This window comes from Poecilia reticulata, chromosome 16, assembly GCF_904066995.2.
Source record: "Poecilia reticulata chromosome 16, P_reticulata-male-v2, whole genome shotgun sequence".
NCBI lineage: Eukaryota > Metazoa > Chordata > Actinopteri > Cyprinodontiformes > Poeciliidae > Poecilia > Poecilia reticulata.
In genome coordinates, this window is record NC_088845.1 from 17,254,303 (window position 1) to 17,274,871 (window position 20,569).

The 20,569-nt window shown below is 40.6% G+C and overlaps 2 protein-coding genes across 2 annotated transcripts; both read left to right on the forward strand.

The window, feature by feature from the left end:
- The first annotated feature begins 2,229 nt into the window (after window positions 1-2,229).
- gem (GTP binding protein overexpressed in skeletal muscle) lies at window positions 2,230-5,348 on the forward strand. Its single transcript, XM_008432645.3, has 4 exons — window positions 2,230-3,009; window positions 3,127-3,203; window positions 3,484-3,688; window positions 4,568-5,348. The coding sequence occupies exons 1-4, from the start codon at window positions 2,655-2,657 to the stop codon at window positions 4,849-4,851; spliced, it is 921 nt and encodes a 306-aa protein (XP_008430867.1). The 5' UTR covers window positions 2,230-2,654; the 3' UTR covers window positions 4,852-5,348.
- Window positions 5,349-7,333: 1,985 nt separating this feature from the next.
- On the forward strand, window positions 7,334-20,402 carry cdh17 (cadherin 17, LI cadherin (liver-intestine)). The gene is made up of 19 exons (XM_008432644.3): window positions 7,334-7,507; window positions 9,487-9,543; window positions 9,901-9,996; window positions 12,113-12,250; window positions 12,342-12,477; window positions 13,026-13,184; window positions 13,501-13,653; window positions 13,886-14,091; window positions 14,182-14,313; window positions 14,396-14,546; window positions 15,025-15,234; window positions 15,315-15,391; window positions 15,470-15,658; window positions 16,224-16,468; window positions 16,959-17,089; window positions 17,704-17,922; window positions 18,006-18,116; window positions 18,338-18,454; window positions 19,693-20,402. The coding sequence occupies exons 2-19, from the start codon at window positions 9,496-9,498 to the stop codon at window positions 19,785-19,787; spliced, it is 2,613 nt and encodes an 870-aa protein (XP_008430866.2). The 5' UTR covers window positions 7,334-7,507; window positions 9,487-9,495; the 3' UTR covers window positions 19,788-20,402.
- Window positions 20,403-20,569: the final 167 nt, after the last annotated feature.

Sequence of the window (20,569 nt, forward strand, 5' to 3'; positions counted from 1 at the left end):
AAAAGCAGGATTTGCAAATAATTTATTGTTCCTTGTGTTGTAATGTCTGTTAATTATCTACCAGGTGTTGGAGGCTGAGCAGCGATCATGAACTCCTGCATCCAACTTTACAGCAGATCAGAGCAGCGATGTGATCCGATACGTATTAAGAGTTATCTCAGCACAAGCGCTTCAAGCATTTCAGAAGATATCAGCATTAGTGGCTAATTGAGGTTCATTAGTTTTATTTGTTAAAAAAGCAGCAGGAGATTCAGATATTAATATTAATATTTTCTTTTTTTTAAGCTGGTGAATTAATCCAAATCAAAATAATTGCATTATTTTAATGTAAAGACAGTTTCATTTATAATTCTTAACTGCATTACATCTGAGTGAGTAAAATTTAATTAGAAAAACTACTTAACAGCAACATGGTGGGCTTGCTAAAAAATATGCTTGACGTTTCTGGACCCCTTCCAAAAACTAAGTGGAAATCCTTAAAATAACATTTTTATCGCTATTAATTTCAGACACTTATTTACTTCTCTAACATCTCTGGGTTGTTCAGCGCATGGATTTTTTTGTGCTCAAGTTTTTAATGATCGATAATCTGTTCATCCACTTTGCTTTATTTATTTATTTTTCCCCTCCAAGTCAGGTAATCCTCTGCTTGCCGTCCTCTTCCCGACACGTGCCGCCCGCAGTCAGATGGCCGCTGAGCTGCTGCACAGAACAGAGCTCACGGTTTTACTGCCCGCCTCTGTCTGCCTCACAGATGCTCGGAGAATATTCTTTCATTTCTGTCACAGTAGCTGTCAAAAATATCGGCAGGGTAAACAAAGTGTAGGAAACGACTAGAAGAGAACAGCCTAATGTTTTTTTTTTTTTTTGTTTGTTTGACATTTTTTATTCAATCACGCGGCGAAAGGAGACAATTTATAATAGCCGTGTTTGACAAGATGTCGACTGTTTTTCAGAAATGAGGAGAACAGATGAGTAATGCTGAGTAATGCGAGGACTTTTCTTTGTCTGCCTCCTTTCTGCTCTTAACAAGGACATTCATACAAATCACAGCAGTGGAGAAAATAACTTAATTTGTGCTGCACAACTTTCCATAGCCAGCCTGTATTTAAGCGAGAACGACTCAATATGTGTAAAAAATGAACAAATTTACAGCTTATTTTTGTACTGTGCATGATTTCAGGCATAACAATGTGGTAAAAGCACATTTTTTAGTGATAATCCAAGTGAAACTGCCCTACTAACTCATAGTCACAACCCTGTGACTACAGGGTTTTTTTTTTATCAAATAAAATCAAGCTTCATTGCTAATCTGCTGTGCATACAGTCGTAATGTAGAAAGATGAAAGACTGTTTCTCCAGGGTCAGAATAGGAAATTAAAAACTCTTTAAAAGGTCTAGTCCTCTAGCAACCTCCCATAAACAAACATTCATACCTTCCAGATATAATATTTATGCCTTATATCTTATCAAATTTGATATTTCAGAAGGTGTAAACCCAAAATGGAAATTGAATTCTTAATATAGAGCTGATTGTTTTATCCGAGTTAATGGTGAGTAAACCATAGTGTCCATGATGTCAGTGAATTTATACGTCCAGTCGATATTGCTGTGTATCCATCCATCCGTTTGTGTATTAACTCATCCATCCATCCATCCATCCATCCATCCATCCATCCATCCATCCATCCATCCATCCATCCATCCATCCATCCATCCATCCATCCATCCATCCATCCATCCATCCATCCATCACATTGTTCATCCATCCATCACATTGTTCATCCATCCATCACATTGTTCATCCATCCATCACATTGTTCATCCATCACATTGTTCATCAATCTATTTGTGTTTGGCCCTCTAACAAATCATCCATACATCCAAAAATCCATCTCTTTGTTAATCTTTCTGGTTGTTTATCATCCCTCCTTTATTCTTTTTCCATCCAAATGGTTTCCATGTCTAAAACATGACCAAGTAGAGATATTTCCATAAGTAGAAATTTAGTGACTCCATGAAGTAACAGCGTAATTTTTCCTGATGTGGATGCAGAGGTTGTGATCTAATGTATTACCTTTTAGTTGTTAACATTGTATAACAGCCAAATAAACAAAAAAAATGTTCCATCTGTATGTGGAAAAGTAAATTTTAACAGTAAAACGTTTAACGCGCCAATCTGCGCTTACGTTTGAATAATCTTTAAACGTGAAATAGTTGTAATCTTCGCAGAACTGGATTGTTGAAAGCTTAGATTCCTCAATCTCTTTTTGGGGAGGAAAACTAACACAGATGAAGCGCCTCTCTCTGCCATGTGGACGTGAATCAAAACAGTACGCCCCCTATATAAAGCCTGCAGGGAAACCCCAGCAGAGCACAGAGCCGCAGATTACCGAGACAGGAGGCAGAGGACACAGAAACGACACACCAGCTGGACAAGTCGCTCCGGGCGGGATTTACCAATCTTTGGCGATGCACAACTTACTTCACCTCGGCCAAAGAAACTTGATGAAGACACGCTGCTAATGTCACACCCAGTAAAGCAGATATTATCAAAAAAAGACTTACTTTTGGGTGTGTTTTCCCCGAAAAAAATAGTTTAAACACCATTCAGAGGTTTCACCGCTTCACCCTAAACCACCACCACCACCACCATGCTCTCCAGTGTGCGGCGGCACAGCCTCCGCCTCCAGACGGAGCTCCACCGCTGGAGCATCTGCGACCCGGGCAGCCACCTCCTCCCGGACGGCCTCCTCGCCCGGGTCCCTGCGTGCGTCTCCCGCTCCAAGTCCTGCGCCAGTTCCGCTGGCGAGTCGGACGGAAGCCGCGGGAGCTGGTCGTCGTCGGACTCGGTTATCTCTGTTGACTCCGCCGGGGGCTCGGTGGAGCCCGGGAGCCCGTACAGGGTGGTGCTGCTGGGGGCCAGCGGCGTCGGGAAGACGGCGTTCGCCAGCATCTTCGCCGGCGCAGCGGACAGCATGGACAGCGACGACTGCGAGCTGTGTGGAGGTATGACATGTTTAAATTACTACAACAATTCAAACTTTTAAAAAATATTAATAATTGAATTACTAATAGGCTACTTTTTTTATTAGAATAAAGCTTAAAATTCATGTTTATTTCCAGATGAAGTGTCTGAGAGAGAAATTGAAGTTGATGGAGAGGCTGCAACTATACTCCTGTTGGATACCTGGGATGCAGAGGTGAGATATGTTGGCCACATTTCAGCCTGGATGCTACACTGCACTTTATTTCATCAGTCAAGTTTATTTGTACAGCACACATCAGCAACAAGGCAGTTCAAAGTGCTTTAAAAACATCACACAGTTACCAATTTGAGAACAAACATTGCAGTTTATTGAGTTCCATCATCAAAAACAGAAATAAACATGTAGGTCAATGTTCCATTGATTATGGCTTAAAGGCGACTCTAGCAGATGGGCTGTTAGTGTTTCAGATTTTAACTTTTTGTAATCTTTGCAGAAAGGTGATGAGTGGACCCAGGAGCGCTTCATGCAGATAGGCGACGCCTACCTGCTGTTGTACTCCATCACTGACCGGGCATCCTTCCTGCGAGCTTCAGAGCTCCGGATAACCCTACGTCGCTTTCGTCCTGCCCGCCACACACCCATAATCCTGGTGGGGAACAAGTGCGACCTGGTGAGGCGGAGAGAAGTGTCGACAAGCGGTAAGAAGACACTGGAAAAATGATCTGAACTCTTGAACATTTTCAGTATCTGGCGCACATTTCTAAGCATTTATTAATTAATTTTACGTGATGGACTGGCAAAACGTTACACATAAGTGAATGGAAAGTATTTCCAAATGTTGACAATTAGTCATTCACTCTATAAATCTGGCCTTAGTGAAAGATAAGGAAGTAAGAAAGCCGTGAGGAGACCTGTGTGCAGGGCCGGATTTACAAGGATGTGGGGCCCATGGGCTGGAGACAGTTTGGTACCCAAACCACCACAAAAAAAATTCTTCTACCAATTCAAATTACAATATAATAGGTAATAACAGGTAGTTCCATACATTAATTGATGCCTGGTAGGTTTAATACATCCCCAGAGCAGAGCAGTATCTCTATTTTATACCCAAAATAATTAATATTTTATATCTTAATTTTCAAATACTCGAGTATTGAATCTATTTGTAAAACTCCCCAAACTTTAATACAATTCATTTGGGCCTATAAAGGGGCCTAATGTCATACAACTCAGAAAGTACAAAGTTGGGTCCCTTTGTCGTTTCCCTCAAGCTGTGGAGATAAAACGTCTTGGGAAAAGGTGCATACCAGATTGTTCTTTACTTGTCGGATGTGCTGTGGGGCGAGTTGATTTAGCTGAGTATGAGGCAAATCTGTCAGAAAACATGTTGAAGGCACCAAAAGGCAGGAGACTGGGTCGGAGCCAAACATTCAGCCGGAACTACAATTATTACACTTGAAAGTTTTTGCTCATCTATCACATAAAACACGTCAACATTTGTGTGGTTGTGGTTTTTACAAGCTCAAAGACATCTGAAGGTTTTTTTTTTTGAGCGAATCATTTTGTTGTTTTTCCAGAGGCCCGTGCTTCCGCCGCAGTATTTGACTGCAAGTTCATCGAGACCTCAGCCGCCATGCAGCACAACGTCTGGGAGGCTTTCTACGGCATCGTGAGACAGCTGCGCCTGCGGCGAGACTCCAAAGACGACAGCAGACGCCGCAGGCGCGTCCACCACGACAAACGCAGAGAGAGCCTTCCGGTCAGGGCCAAGCGTTTCCTCGACAGGGTGGTGGCGAAGAACAATCCCAACATGGCGTTCTGGCTCAAATCCAAGTCCTGCCACAATCTGTCAGTGCTGTAGACCAAACCTGAATGCAGGTGGGGAAAACACCTGAGCAGATGAGACGGGTTGAAGGCTGCAGAAAAGCAGCCGTGGACGGAGCTGGAGGGGACATTTCCTGCCTCCCAACGAGCTCAGAGTTGGCGTTCACCTTCCGCCCTCCGTTCAGGTGGAGGTGGAGGTGGAGGTCTGCGTCAAGCTGTTGACAGTCTGAATGGACTGCAGTTCACAGTGAATTCATAAGTCATGGGACATTTAGAAGAAACTAAGAAAACAAAGTTATTTTGATTGTTTTCTTTCTTCTCACTTTTTTCATTTACAAGTGCGTAAATAACTTAAAAATTCCCTTACATGTGCTTTTTAAGACCTGTGTGATACTTAAACGTTTAGTTTTTATTTATGCTGCAGTGTTTTATGCGCTAACTGTAAGAACAAGTCGATGTGTTGTCTTTTGCTACTTTTGAATCACTGTTTGAAGAAATAAAGTGATGTTTCTGCTTGGAAGAAAGCGCAGCAGGGCCCGCCTTTTGTGTGTCTTTTCAACGTCGTGGACAAGAAATCAAAATGGATGACTCATCTTTAGCACACAAAGGATTCACACTAGTAGGATTTAACCGCGACACAACTGAGCTGATAAAGGATGAGTCAGGCGGTGACGGTAAGGCTGAGAAACGGAACCTGTCCCCTCAGTGGGTGTCATTTTAAGGATGGAAAAAGTTTACGAACCGGCCGGGACTTGGGTCACAGAGCGATGCTGAACTTCAAGCTCAGATTCTAAACTTGAACTTTGTCTCAAAGGTGGAAAATAATTGGAAGAGTCTGTTGCCAAGGCAACATTTGCTGTGCGATCCGTACGAGGATTTCAGGGAAAGCAAGCAGATGGCTGTGAGCATGCTGGCGTTCACACAGTCCAATCCTTTACATAACAGAGTTACTTCCATCTGAATTCATGGCTTCGTCTGCCGAACCTTCAACACTGCGGTTTGAATATTGAGCCAATCAAACGGGATTCGCTCACAGACTGATTTAGTGGATCCACACCGTTTTCTTAGCTTAGCTTGCAAAGCTCTCGGCTCAGGATGGGATCAGGCTTCATGCAGCATAACTACGTCCTCTCTGCTTGGCAAAGCGGTTTCCAGATTTTAACCAGAGGCCGCATCATTCCCATTAGATTTGAGCTTTGCTAAATTGATGTGAGCCCGCTCCGTCCGTCCAAGAGCAAATTTTGAGAGTTTAGCATCATGGAAAGCAAGACTGTGTCACAGTTGAACTATTTAGCTGCTGAGGCCAAGTGCTTATTCCTTTTTTCATTATTCGATTCTCAAGCGTCAGAGCATGATGCTGCCACTGCTGTGCTCGACAGTTTGCCTCATGTGTTAGGTGATGGAGTCTAAGCTCGAGTTCTCCAAGCAGCTCAGTGTTTTCATGTGTGACCTTGAAGATGACTCCAGAGGAGAAATGGTTGGTTCGCAAGAGTAGCTGCAAATTTTTATCAAGCCTTCAGGGTTTAAAAGAAAGCAATTTGAGGCCTGGATAAGTTAAATAAAAAAGAAAATAAAGTATGAAAAAAAATTTTTCCAGACTTTTTAAACCATGCTTCATTGCTAAAGATAGTACATATCTTCATTTTGAAAATAATTTGTTTTGGTCAGTCAGTTTTTTCAGATGAGTCTAACTAAAAGTGGGCTGTTTCACCAAATATTTTTCGGGGTATTTGCCCATATTTTTGACAGTTTATATAAATACGAGTTGAGAAAATCCACAACAATATTGACCACTCATTTTCTTACTGTGAATTTGCAGAAAGACAATTTTGTTAAAATTTCATCCCACCAACACTTCAGATGAATCTTTCTGTTGTGATGAAAAAGGTAAAGCTTTCATTCCCATAATGGTTAAAGTCAAACCTCCCACTGGAGCTGCAAGACACAAAAACAAAGATTTCCACCAAGCTGCAGGACGTTTCTGACATTTGATGCTTCCGGTACGCAGGAAGACTTGGAGCAGCTGGTGTTGAGAGCTTGACGTCTAACTTTCTAATAGTTTCATGCATGCCGTGACCTTCTGCACCTTGCAGATGACTTCTCAGAGTTTTATGAAACAACAGACTGTCAGAGTAATCTGTCCGTCCCTTGGTCTCAGCGTACGGCTCCTTATCAGCTGTGCCTCCAATGGAAAATCTCCCAAGAAAAAGGGCCGAGGTCCAGAGGGCAAAGTCTGAGGGGAAATTAGAAAGTTAGATCTCTGAGCTGCTTAGGAAATTCCTGTATTTCATACATTGTTTTGTCCTGTTTTAAACTTTTGTTCACAATCAATCTATGTGATGATTAAAAATTGCTAATCCTTCAAAGGATTAGCCTACAAATCGGTTGCTTTTGTTTCCCGTTGATTAAAAACAAGAAGAAACCTTCCTGTGTTTGAGTCAAACTGTGAAGCTCACAGCTAATATCAGGTGATAATGGGTTTGTCTTCTGTATGTCTCAATGTCCTGCTCTTCCTGTCTCTGTCAAGCAAGTGAGCTCCCACCTCATTGGCCGGCTACGTATACAGGCAGGCTGATTAGACAATCATTAGGTCCAATAAAACACGATGGTTAACACTCGGGTTAACGTTTGACCAGAGAGATGAAGCTGTTCAGATTGCTCTGAGGTTTGGCTCACTTGGTCGCCGCTGTAAGGTAAGCCACTTCTGTCTCCTCTGTCTCGCTCTCTGTCAGGGTCCGGCCTGCTGAAGCTGAACTTCTTTAGGGTGTAAAATAGAGGCAAACAGAGCTGCTCGGTTTGACTTTGGTAGATTATTTGGTACATTTCTCAAGCGTTTTCAGATTATTGCCAGATTACTGTGATCTTGACTTGACTTTGGCGAGACCCAGAACAAGGCGTTGGCATATATGAACTCCTGATAATTTGCTTTCGAGGTTGCTTCTTACATGTACTATTAAATGCATAAAAATGTTGTATTTATCATAATGAATGGTGAATTTTGACTGTTTTAGTCATTGTGCTGAAGGTTTAAGAGATAATCTGAAATCCTTGTATTGTGCTGCCATTCTAAGTTTCAGTTTCAGAGTTAAATCTTCACAGCAAATCACTTCCTTATTTGATTTTTTTGAAACTGACCCAGGTAAATATATCAATAGATAGGGTGTATCCAGTGAGGTGAAACTGAACCAATAAACAGACTGATTATTTTATTAAATCTGATATTCAATATCAGAACAATGTTCAAAGAACAAAGTTTTTTTTTAAACTTATTAGTCTGTGGTGATTGTGCTGATACTAAGTGTGTTGTGAAATGAAAAGGTCATCAGCCAAGAGTCAATGTCACCTTCACTAAATGGGTCGACTTCACTTGACTCCTTCGCCTGCTAGTCCCAAACCAGGGGCTTTACCGTCACATTCATATAAAAGAAAAAACATTCTAGTAATTACAATGTTTTAATTTTGTTCAGGTTTCTTATTATTTGTGTTTCTGTACTCATATGTATTTCTGTTTACGTTTATTCAAACAGTCATCTACCACAATAAGTGATCTCAACTGAGCTTTTATGCTGTAAATCTGCCAAACGTTCATGTCAAACTGGGTTGTTTTTAATAAAACGAATCCCACATGGATCATTCCTCATCACTCTGGTCCGCATATATACACATTTAAACTTTATTGTAGCCATTCAAGCAGCATTAAAATATGACCCTGCAGGGATCTTTAAACGACCTGTCACAGTTCAGCCCTGCAGGATCTGATTTACAGGACAGAAAACCAGCTGGCTTTCAGTTTGTCCTGCAGGGCAGGTCGCTGATTCACCAGGAAGGTGGAGTCTCTGTGAACTTAAAGCTCCCATTCAGCTCCGAGTGTGCACACGTGCAGACTCAAGGACAAATTTCCTTTTGGTGTGGCCGATGTCTTTGTGAATCAGTGACTCATTGTGCTGAAGATAGAAGATAAAAATGTGTTTCTTCAGTCTTAAATAACCTTAAATGCTGAAATATGGCCAGGCATATCAGTAATATGATACATTTAGATGTTTCTTATCTCCTTCTTCTGTCAACATTTGTAAATATAAAAGCATACATTGATATTTATTCACTCAGTAACTGGTTGCTGTGAATGAGGAAATAGACAAAACTGCAAGACCCATGATGCAGCACAACAAACCTCATGTTTTACACCTAAGAATATTTTGTCCCTGTATAGTTGATTCATTGAGTTTCTCTAGGTAATTTAAATCAAAGTGCTCTTGTTATAAGCCCAGATTATATCCTGTGTCATGGAAACCCTTTATTCAAAAGGTTTGACTCTTAGACTTGGATTTCAGGCCTTAAATGAACCATCAGTAGCTATAATGAAGTTTCCAGTAAACATGTAGAAGACGCTGAACTTTGGCAACCTTGGTGTAAAATCCCCAGAGCTGAAAACAGCAAATTCATTCGTATTAAAGTCATGTGTAACTTGTTTCTGAGTTTAAATAAGTGATTTAAGTGAGGCATTTACACAGATTAAAGTATTTTTACACAACAAACATGCAGACACCTGGTAAAGCCCCGAGGTAAAAGAGATTAGATGCTTTTGGTTGTTTGAAATCCGTTCTGATTTTGTCGCTTTTTGTTTTTCTTGCTCCCTTCTCCCACCTCGCCTCCTCTTCCTCCTCCTTCGCAGCCTGTGGTAATGACACCCATGGTGCATCTGTTGTTGCTCCCGTTCCTGCTCAGCATTGTGAGTACATAGCACCGCCAACTGCTGCCTCTGCCGGCCTTTGATACATATTCATCTCAACCATGAAGCTGTTAACGATGTGTGATAGTGCTTACATCTGGAGCGTCAGAGGAGCGTCTTAATGTACCGCGGCTATTCTCTGTGAGATTATACGCCTTTAAAGGAAGCTTTAATCTGCAGTTTGTCTTCAGACTTTGCTCTTCTGCGCTCAACAGGAATGTAGAAAGCATTTTTGGCTCAATAAATAACTGCCCTCAATGTTTGACCAGATTAATGTCGCCTCTGTGTGACTTTTAGTTGTACTTTCAGCTCTGCTGTACTTGAGAATGATTGACCCGTCTCTTCATGCCTCGACAGGCTGCAGGGATGGACCTGGAGGAGCTGAAGGGCCCGTTTGTGGACGTTACATTAGATGTGAACGAGGCAACGGCAGTGCCCTATCCGGTGCATCAGGTAAAACACAAGAGGAAGAAGATCAGGGAAGTTTGGATCATAAAAAACGTCTAGATAGGAAACCAGAGTTATTTAAACTTGAAAAAAAGACAAAATACTAAATGCTGAAACTGGGAGTTTCTGTTTTTTATTGTAATTATTTTTCACAAAAATTTTCTTTTTAAGTAGTTAGGACTCGTAAAGATGTGGTTAACTGATAAACAGGCCAGCAACACAGTGGCGCAACTACACATTATTCAGGTGGATGCAAAAACATAGATCGGCGCCCCCCCCCACTCTCCCGCCGACCGAGGGAAGGAACGTCAGGGTGAAGGAGCGACGCCCCCCCCCCCCCCCCCCGAGGCGACGATACGTGAAGAGTAAAACTCGCTACATTTACCTCGTTATGTGCGCGAGGAGAAGGAGCGTAAGGCGCGCAGAAGTGTACGGGAAAACATCATCGGCGCGCCGCCCCCTCCAGACGGGGTTTTGGCGCCCCCTCTGGTGCTGCGCCCCTATGCGTTGCATACCCTGCATACCCACTTTTTGCGCCACTGCAGCAACATGATTGGTTATGAAATGCGAATAGAAAAAAAAAAAAGTTAAAGAACAACGTTTGTAAAACACTGAACAATACCGTTTCTTTTTTGGCCATGTACAATGCATTGGAAATGTATTCACACCCCTTGAACTTTTTCACATCTTAACTACAAGCTTTGATGTATTTCAGTGGAACAGTGTGTGACAGACCAGCAGAAATAGTTGCAAATAATTTTGAAGTGGAAGGAAAACAACCCATGTTTTTTTAATTTAGCCAAACAAGATCTGCAAAGCCTGATGTGCATTTATATTAAGACTTCTTTACTCTGAAAACGGCCAAATCCAGTGAAACAAAATCCTTTCTAAAGTAATTTTTCTGACTATGTGCAATAAAATCTCTCTACAAGTTTGTTTCTTCGAGATGAAGAGAAGCCAGAGTACCAGAAGTCCTTGAGTTATTCTGGTGAATGAACTCTATTTCGGTTGTTTTTGCAGTTGAGGGCCAACTTAGCATTGAGTCATGCCCATTTTCTACTGATCACCATGTTTGTACTTTTTATTTCCTCTATATTTAGTCCTTCCCCAATTTATCTCCAACCACTTTCAACATGTAAACATGCTGCATTCAAAGCACCTCGTCAGTGGAGGCTCTTATGGGTTGAGCTTTTTTGCTTGTTTTTTCTTAAACCTGCTTCTTAGAAGAGATATGATAAACGTAGAAAGTGAAAGCAAACATATTTTTCTGATTTTTAATGTATTACACGTTGGAAATAGATTTTCAGATGTCCAAAGTGTAATTTTTTTTTTGCTCCATTATGGATTTTACAGTAAAAACACATTTAATGCACCCATAGTTAAAATGTTTTAGACCACTAACATAAAGCTTTAGAGACTTGTTTTTACGTTGTTTACCATCTCTGTTTGTCATGACAAGATAAACTTTGATAATTGTCCAAATAGCTATTTTTATTGTCATTTTTCCGACTTGTAAATTTCAGCACACATTTACCTTAACTTTCTGTTATGTTTACACATATTTTCTATTTTTTAAGCATTCCTAAGACAAATGGGCCTCTGCTTCACGTCATATTTATACCCCAGAACAAGAAAGTAGAAAGTCGTGTATTAGTAATGAAAGGTTTTCCTACAACCTTTGATTTTATTTAAGCTCCTTTAACATGGGATTGTTTTTTTTGTTCCACTAAATAAATGTAATCAAATTAAAGGTCAGGTTTAAAAAGATTTTTTCAATCACATTATGCCGCTCCAATAAAAAAAAGGTTTTGCACAGCTTTTTCAGTGGTGAATAAAATGTGATGGGGAGCAAAAAGAAACCAATGTTTCTAAACTGTAAACCTCTAAAATCACAAGCTAATAGCACAAATCCAACACAGAAACTTAAGACCTTAAGTGAGAGGAAAATTACAGCTGGTGATAAAATTAGTCATAATTTCTTGTAACCTTTTGAATAAGATGAAAAAGTCACTCTGTCGGGTCTCTGTGGTACGTTTAATAAATTTAAGAACAAAGAGATAAATATATCTTTGTATTGAGTCTAATCTTTGTTCTCCTGTCTTTCCCGTTTTCCACTGTGTAGTTTGAGGTCCCTGCAGGTGTTACTAGTTTCAGCGTGAGCGGAGAAGGCATGGACATCTTTAAAATGTCCAAGGAAGGCTGGCTTTACCTGGACAAACCTCTCGACTGGTCTGAGAACAACAACCACTATGTGTTCACCGTAATAAACTCTGTCTTTTATTCATGCATTAAAAACTCCTGATTTATGGTGGAAACGCAGCTCATGAGCAGCATGGTGTGTTTACATCCAGGTGGAGGGAATGCAAGATGAGGATGTAGTGGCCGGCCCAATAACTGTGAATATTAATGTTGTGGACGTAAACAACAACCCTCCACGGTTCAATCCGAATGTCTACACAGCTACGATTCTTGAAAGGAGAAAACCAGGTGAGTTTTCTGTGACTCTTCATCAGAGGATATTTAATTTCTTCTGCTGTTGAAGAGTTGTTATTTTTATGCATATTTGAGACATTTAAAAAGTTTCAAAATGTACCAACAAAGTAATTTTATATATCTTACTTTTGCATATAAAAGGCTTTTGTTTTACTTCGATAGATTGATCAACTCGCCTCAATAAAGCCTATTGTAATCCATAAATATCTAATATGATACAAATTCTAAACGTAAGAAATTTTACTTTAACATTGATTTTCTTCTTTACAGTCTTTTAAAAGGCCATATTTGTGGAGTTAAGACTAGTAATTATCCTGTCCACAGATTTGCTCACATTAGCTGTGAATCTCTCTCTTATTTTTGCCTATTTCGTTTTATTTTGAGATTATGAAGCCAGTAAGGAGTCAAACATGAAAGTTATTTATTTAAGAATCTATAATCATTTTTGTAGGCCCACCTTTGATCCAGGGCCTGTTTTAAATTACTCTTGTCAACCTTTCTCTGTAAAATAAGCTTAACTCCGGTTCTGTTTCTCTCCTTAGACGACCCGTTCATCCAAGTGTCTGCAACCGACCAGGACGACCCCACGACTGACAACGCTCGTCTGCGCTACAGCCTGGTCAGCCAGGTCCCCAACAATAACAACATCTTCCTGTTCCAGATTGACCCCAAAACCGGAGATATCTCCACCACTAAAGAGGGTAAAATAAAATTCATCCTCACACATGAGCACAGACCCGAGGCCGGGCAAAGCTGAGCAAGATTCACCGTCTGTGGGAGAGTCTGTAATCTGTCCTCTCTGCCTGTAATCCATCAGAATAGCGGCAGTGTAAATCCAGATTACATAGATCATCCTGTCCAGCCAAGATTAATACTGATTGGAGGCAGATTTCCTGAATCTGTCGCGTGATTTTGACTCTTACTAATTTAAATGTGCCAGAAACTGTACAGTTTTAAATTTGAGCATCTCAGATTAAATATTGCTAATCGATATTTAATCAGTGTCTCTTTCAACAGGAGAAGAAATGCTGCAGGCCAAACCAGGAATCCAGTTTTCCAGGGGAGAAGAGCGGAGCATCGATTCTCTGAAAGCAAAGTTTGATGACTACTGTCCAGGACCGAACATCCTGTATGAACAAAATCCATTCTTCAGCTGCGTGGCGACACAAGGTTTGTTCCCTGAAATCCCAGATGCTCGAATCAGTCTGGGCCTAAAAATCATCAGCTAGCATCTTTTACTTTGATACACTTTGATTCAAGTTTACCAAAATGTGGATAATTGGGTGTTAATCTGAGCTCATTCAGGGAGACAAGTTAATGTCACCAAATTAAATGTTTTGAGCGGGTTTTTGTACCCTGGATATGCAGCAGTTCTAATCTTAGTTTTCTTCCTGCTGGTTAGAGATGAAGAGGCGTAACTTGGACCCTCTGGAGGATCCCGACTACGTCCTGTTCGTCCGTGTTCAGGACAAGAACGGGGCCACAGAGACGGCCCTGAGTGCAAATGCCAGAGTTTACATTATTGTGAAGCCCAACCTGTGGGTCAACCCTGGGCCGTTAACTATTGAGGAGAACTTAAAAGGAGATTATCCTCGTGTTATTGCTAAGGTCAGAACATATAAATATAAAACAATCTCACTAATTCAACTCTAAAAGGCAGATTCTGACTCTCATATTCTGCTTTGTTTCTGCATCCAGGTCCAGTCTAATGTCCCTGATGCAGGCTACTCGTTAGTGCAGAAGGAGCGAGAGCTCAGGTTCCCTTTCCAGATTAAAGAAAACGGAGAAATACTTCTGACAGAGGAGCTGGACAGAGAGGAGAAAGACACGGTAGAAAACAGAGCCTTGAAAATATTCCTTAAGAACATGGATTAGAAAAGATCCAACATTCATCACTCTGCTCTTGTTTCAGTACATTTTAGTTGTATTTGCAAAAGACGCCAATGACATTGAGGTGGACCCACCCATGGAGATTCAGGTTCTGGTGGCGGACGTGAACGACAACAAGCCTGTGTGTGAAAAAGAGCTAACTGAATTGGAGATCCAGGAGAACGAGCCAATAGGTAAGCTGTGATTATTACATAACATAACACCCAGAATGGGGCAGCTGCAACAGATTTTATTCATCTCGCTATTGCTCCAGCCAGGTTTTGGTCACGACAAACTAAAACTAAAATAACATACACCTTTATGTATGTGTTACTTCATACTCAAGGATGATTGACAGCGCTAAGACCCTCCTCCTGGTCCTGACTGGTAGTGATGGAGAGGTGTATTTGTTCAGATGACAGCAGGTCCATATGAAGAATGCAGAGGAGCTTGATTTTTTTTTCACAGAAAAAAAATCTGTTTGAAGGCATAGTGATAGTTTTAACAAATATGCAAAAGCCGTTTTTACATATAAAAGTTACATAAAGCAGCTTTAATTGGTCAACATATCTAATTAGGAGCATCTTTTAAGACAGAGAACATGTGTAAGTCGTAGGAGCTGTGATAATTTGTTGGAGAGTTTCTGAATGACTCCAACTGTTATTATTTCAGGCAGTGAAGTGGGATATCTTCTGGCCCGTGACGACGACCAACCAGGAACTATAAGATCTTTACTGACTTACACCATCAGCTCACAAGATCCACCCAGCTCACTTGAGAGCTTCTCTATTGACCAAACCGATGGAAGAATCCAGGCGGTGCGCTTGCTTCAGCGGAAAGAACAAAATATTTACAACCTAGATGTCAAAGTCAGCGATTCAGGTAACGCTCAGACCGTTTACAAACACATCTTAAGGTAAACCTTAGGAGAGTTTCATCTTTTAATGAATTCCTGCACCCAGAATTCAGCACCATCTGCAAGGTGATCATCAAGGTTATCGGCGTGAACAAGGAGGAGCCCGTGTTTGAGGAGAACTACGTGAGTGCAGCGATCAGTGTTTAGTTTTAGTGGAGTTGTTTGGATGATGTTCTCACTGAGTGTGTTTTCTGTCTGAAGTACGGGAACCACAGTCTGCCGGAGGACACTGAGGTGGGCAGCACGGTGCTGACCATCAAAGCCACGGACACAGACGAGCCTGACACGGGCAGCTCCAACATCAATTTCGAGATCTCCAGCGGAAACGAAGGAGACGTCTTCACTGTGGAATCTGACGGCAAAGGAGTCGGATATGTCGTCATTGCAAAGGTGACATTAGGAATCTTAAAGCAAAGCTCTCCAGCAAGGTTAGCAGAACTTTGAGGGGATAAAGAGGCCCACAGCCTTATGGATCCTCCATCGTACATTACAATGTGCATGTGTTCATGTGCATTTGTTTCATGGCAAACCCAGTGTGAACTGTTTGCTGCTAAAAAGCTCAATCTTAGCCTTATCTGACAGCAAAATATGTGTTTACGTTTGTAATGGTAGGACAGAAAAAGTTTTGTTTTCTGGTATTTCTTCCTAAAATTACGTTGCTAAGGAGACTTTGGGGCGCTATGGTAAGGTAAAGGTAAAGGTAATTTTATTTATAAAGCACATTTTCAAAGTGCTTCACATGAATTAAAGGAAATACAAACACAAAACAAAAAAAACAGAAGAAAAGCAAAAGAGAAGCAAAACAACAAAATAGTTGAACACTTATTAACAAATGTTTTTGCTGCATTGTTTTTTTTTAATGTAGTTGAAATACAAATGACTTATTGTGAATTAAAAAACAATGTCCACCTGTTTGATCCAGCCTCTCTAAGCAGTTCGTTTTCTGCCTCCACAGCCTCTGGACTTCGAGTCCCATTCCACCTTCGACCTCCAGATTGATGCTCGTAACCCAGAGCCGCTGAAGAAGGGTGTGGAGTACACCAGCAAATCCACCGCCACCCTGACCGTGAGCGTCAACAATGTGGACGAGGCCCCAGAGATCACGATGGACACCGTGGATGTCGTCGTACCAGAAAACTTCACAAAGGGATCAGTGCTGTTGAAAATAAACGCAAAAGACCCAGAAGGGGAAGAGATCGGGTAAAGAGAGCTCAGCTGCTTCTCTCAAATCTGCTTTAGACGTCATAATGTTTCATTTTCGCCAGTCCGTCAAAGAAGAGATGAACATTTAAAGAGGAACTCAAGATGCAGGATGGAAAGGCTACTCTAATCTTGAGTTGCTTTTATAGTTTCTTTTTACCCTAAACTGTGTCTCAAGAGGCAATTTCACAAACACACATCGCTCATTGTTTTATTTTCTAACTTAATTGTAAAATTTTCTTCACCTCAAGTCTAATACATTTACCTGAAGTTGCTAAATCTACCCACAGCGGAAAACAGAAACATATCACTGTAAATCTAGTTGATAATCTGCTTCTAGAGCTTGAATGTTGGCTTGTTAATCTGTTGAAGAAAACTACAGATTATTTTTGTGCACAATTGCTGCACAGGTCAGAAGTTCAGAGTGAGTGTTTGTCACAGTTGAGCTGTAGCTTCCAGCGGTTGCTGATGGTTATGTGTTTGTGTGCAGCTTTAAGCTGGACGGCGACGACAAGGGCTGGCTGGAGATCAATCCTGCCACAGGAGAGATCAAGACCAAAACCAAGATGGACAGAGAGACACTGGAGACCTTTGATGTCACTGTCACGGCCTTCGAGAAGAGTGAGTGCAGGCAAAATAGCAGCAAATTACTGTGAAATGTAGATCTGAGGACTGGTAGGGAATTTAATTTAGTCCTTTTCCAAGTTTGGATGAACATGAAAGAACTTAAACATAGCATGGAAATATGGTTAGATGCCACATTATATCCTTAACACAAAATAAAATTAATGATCTCTGAAAATAAAGCGTCTTTTCTGTGATTTATACCTGAATCACTTATCCAGCACTTTCAGAAACTCTTTCAGAAATAAAATAAATTTGACATTTTACTGCTTTTTCAACCTCTTTGGGTTTTAAACATCTGTGGTTCTTATTCTAAAGCCAAACAAAGTACTGAATAAAAAAATGGCAAAGTACAAACTTTAAAAAAAATGCTTTTTTAACGCAGATTAATCCAGTCCAGATTTGACAAGTCTAAATGTTATTTTGGTATAAGCTTTGAACTCTGAAGTCAGTTGAATATTTCAGGCCTAAATGCTGTCTTGACATTTTAAAAGTATGAATATTTAAATGAGGCCTAAATATTACGTCTGCCCCGCATTAAGTAAATATGGATCAACCATTTTGTCTGTCTTCATGTCCATGTTAGCGTTGTCCCTGATTTGCCTCCTCAGAGAATCCTGACAAGTCCTCCGTGCGCGTCGTCCACGTCCGGCTGCTGGATGTCAACGACAACGTTCCCAAACTAACAAAGAGCGACGACTTCATCTGCATGCAGAACGTCAAACCCCTCATCATCGAGGCTAACGACGCAGACGACGACCCCTTCTCTGGTCCTTTTGATTTCGCCTTTACGAAGAAATCTCCCAACTGGAAGCTGACGAAGCTTGACGGTACGCTTGTTTAATAAAAAGAAAAAGATGATCCAGAGATGTGGTTTTCTTGACTCAGATTTTGCTGACCTGGTTCTGTGCAGATTCCTCTGCTCAGCTGCAGTTGACCAAAAAACCCCTGAAGGAAGGAACGTACACTCTTCAGATCACCGTTAAAGACAGAGCAGGGATGGGCATCCCAAACCCGTTTGAGGGTAACTTATTTGTTTAAATTGTCTTCAAACTAAACCTCAATTTTTTTTCTCCTTTTCTTTTATGGAGAGCTCTTTTTCTGTTCAGTTCTTGTACCTGACGGATAATGACGGCAAATTGCGGCATGTTGCCTAAAAGTGAAGAATGTGGACACATAAAGGACAGAAAGACTTAAATTCAGGCAAAATGATGCTTCACTCCATGTCTCCGCTCTGCTTTCCAGTGAAAATATGCAACTGTACAACCTTCGGCTACTGCTACCTCCCACCACACGGAAAGAGCTTCAAGCCTCCGATGGGACTCACCATCGGGATCTTAGTCGGCGTTCTGGGATTTTGTGGTAAGTCAGACATAAAGTTGAAACCAGAGGTTCAGACGTACTACAGAAAAAAAGTTTCTTCTCTCTCTATATGATATTAAATCAGACTACACTGATTTAAGGGGCAGTATTCTGTAAAATGTACTTTTTTTAAGCTTTACGTCTTGTTATAATGTTATTCCCTCAATGTTATCAAAAACATACCTGGAGTGTTGGCTTGATTTTTTTTGCACATGTTTGAGAAATCCTTTAGTCTCCGTGGCAACCATTCATCTGTGCAAAAAACGCCTGGGTGGACCGAGCGTATCCTCAGAGTTGCAGTTTCCAAGCTTTCTATTCACAGAGGAGCTCCTTCAGACTAGCCAGCAGCAATTAGCAAACACCTGGTGGAAGTGCTGAGCTCATTAAATGAGCTACTTTTCATCGAAAAAATGTTGTTGGAGGTTTAATAGAGGAGTGATGTGATGATTTACTGAAGGTGGAGTTTTAGAAAGAACAAGTGTTTTTTAAAGAGACAGAGGCCCAATTTTAAGCCATTAAATATCAAAGTCAAATTTCTTTAAGTGATGTTTGATATATACAGCTCTGGAAAACATTAAGAGACTCCACTGCACTGAACCCCTTTGAAAACCTCATGGCTATTCCACCAAATATTGATTTCTGATCTCTTCCTGAGTTAAAACATTAGTATTGTTGTTTCTAAATGAATATGAACTTGTTTTCTTTGCATTATCTGAGGTTTGAAAGCATTGCATCTTTTTCATTATCTTGACCATTTCTTGTTTTCTGCTAATAAATACTAAATTTTTGCTTGGAATTTCAGAGACAAGTTGTCAATAGTTTGTAAAATAAAAGAACAATGTTCATTTTACTCAAACATATACCTATAAAAAGTAAAATCAGAGAAACTGATCATTTTAAGTGGTCACTTATTTTTTTCCAGAGCTGTATATTGTATTTTTATAACAATTGAAGGTAACATAGATACTTGATTGTGCGGTAAACTGGCCCCATGTGCCTGAAAAACACATAACACTGCCCCTTTAAAATAGTATTTTTTAATTTCCTTTAGTGTTTGATGAAATTCTTTTTAAACTCCACGACTCCGTTTTTAACATTTTGGGTTACCCGTCCACAAATAGTTACATTTTGTCCCATTTTTCCTGAATGAAGCTGTGAAACTGATTCAGGTTTGGAAAAAACCTTTCTGTGTCTAAATGTTTCTGCTTCAACTGACTTCATGTTTACTCTCGTTGCAGTTGTCATCTTCATCGTAGTGGTCAAGCGCTCAAGTAGAAACAACAACAACAGCAACAATCAACCAGAAGACGGGGAGCGGAAGCCCATGATGTAGAGACAAGAGTGTGACGTTTTATTTATATACAGAAAGTATCACAAATTACCTAAGAGGAGTTTTGCAAGCCATACACACAATCTGTTTTCTCTTCCCTAACCTGCCTGGAAACTGTTAGAATGCATCTTGTGTTTTTTTTCTTTCTCTGGGAACGTTTAGTCTTTATTGTTTGGATGTTTCACTAAGTGAGATGTGATTTAGCATCCAGCTCATCCATATTTATTAAGATGAGTTTCCTTGCTGTTAAGTAAACTAAGAGAACTACATAGAAAAGTTTAAGAAAATCCCTTTATTCACTTTCAAGCTTTCTGATTTATTTTAGTTTATTTCATGCCAAACGTTTTATGAGTGGAGTCTGATTACTAGGTGCTGTACAGACTAAAGTCACTGTTGGCCAGCTGAGCGTTCTCACAGCTCTTTGACTTAATGTATTAAAATGGCTTTCTCAGACCGCCTCATTAGCAGTTTCATCGTTTCAAAATGATTTAATGTTTTTTTTTTTTTTTTTTCCTCCCAGGCCCCAGCGTCTGCTGATGTTAAGTAACATGCAAATGAACAATTATTGGATTGTTTTTGTAAAGTGCAGCTTCCCAATAAACAGAAACCTGGGATCTACTTTGGTTTTCACTGGATTTTTCTGTCTCCCCTGCTCAACGTCAGGAAAGACGCGCGTTGCTGCAGGTGATGGGGGGTGGTGACATAACCAACATCCACTCTTGATTTACACGTCTCCTCTGTTACTTCTTCGTCGTAGATTTTACTCTGCGTTTGGTGTTGCTGCA

Bases quoted from the DNA above. Each gene is read 5' to 3' on its own strand.
- gem (XM_008432645.3), top strand. From the start codon at position 2,655: ATGCTCTCCAGTGTGCGGCGGCACAGCCTCCGCCTCCAGACGGAGCTC. The intron at 3,010-3,126 runs GTATGACATGTT...GTTTATTTCCAG, and splicing joins CGACTGCGAGCTGTGTGGAG to ATGAAGTGTCTGAGAGAGAA. The intron at 3,689-4,567 runs GTAAGAAGACAC...TTGTTTTTCCAG, and splicing joins GAGAGAAGTGTCGACAAGCG to AGGCCCGTGCTTCCGCCGCA.
- cdh17 (XM_008432644.3), top strand. From the start codon at position 9,496: ATGACACCCATGGTGCATCTGTTGTTGCTCCCGTTCCTGCTCAGCATT. The intron at 9,544-9,900 runs GTGAGTACATAG...ATGCCTCGACAG, and splicing joins TCCCGTTCCTGCTCAGCATT to GCTGCAGGGATGGACCTGGA. The intron at 14,314-14,395 runs GTAGAAAACAGA...CTCTTGTTTCAG, and splicing joins ACAGAGAGGAGAAAGACACG to TACATTTTAGTTGTATTTGC.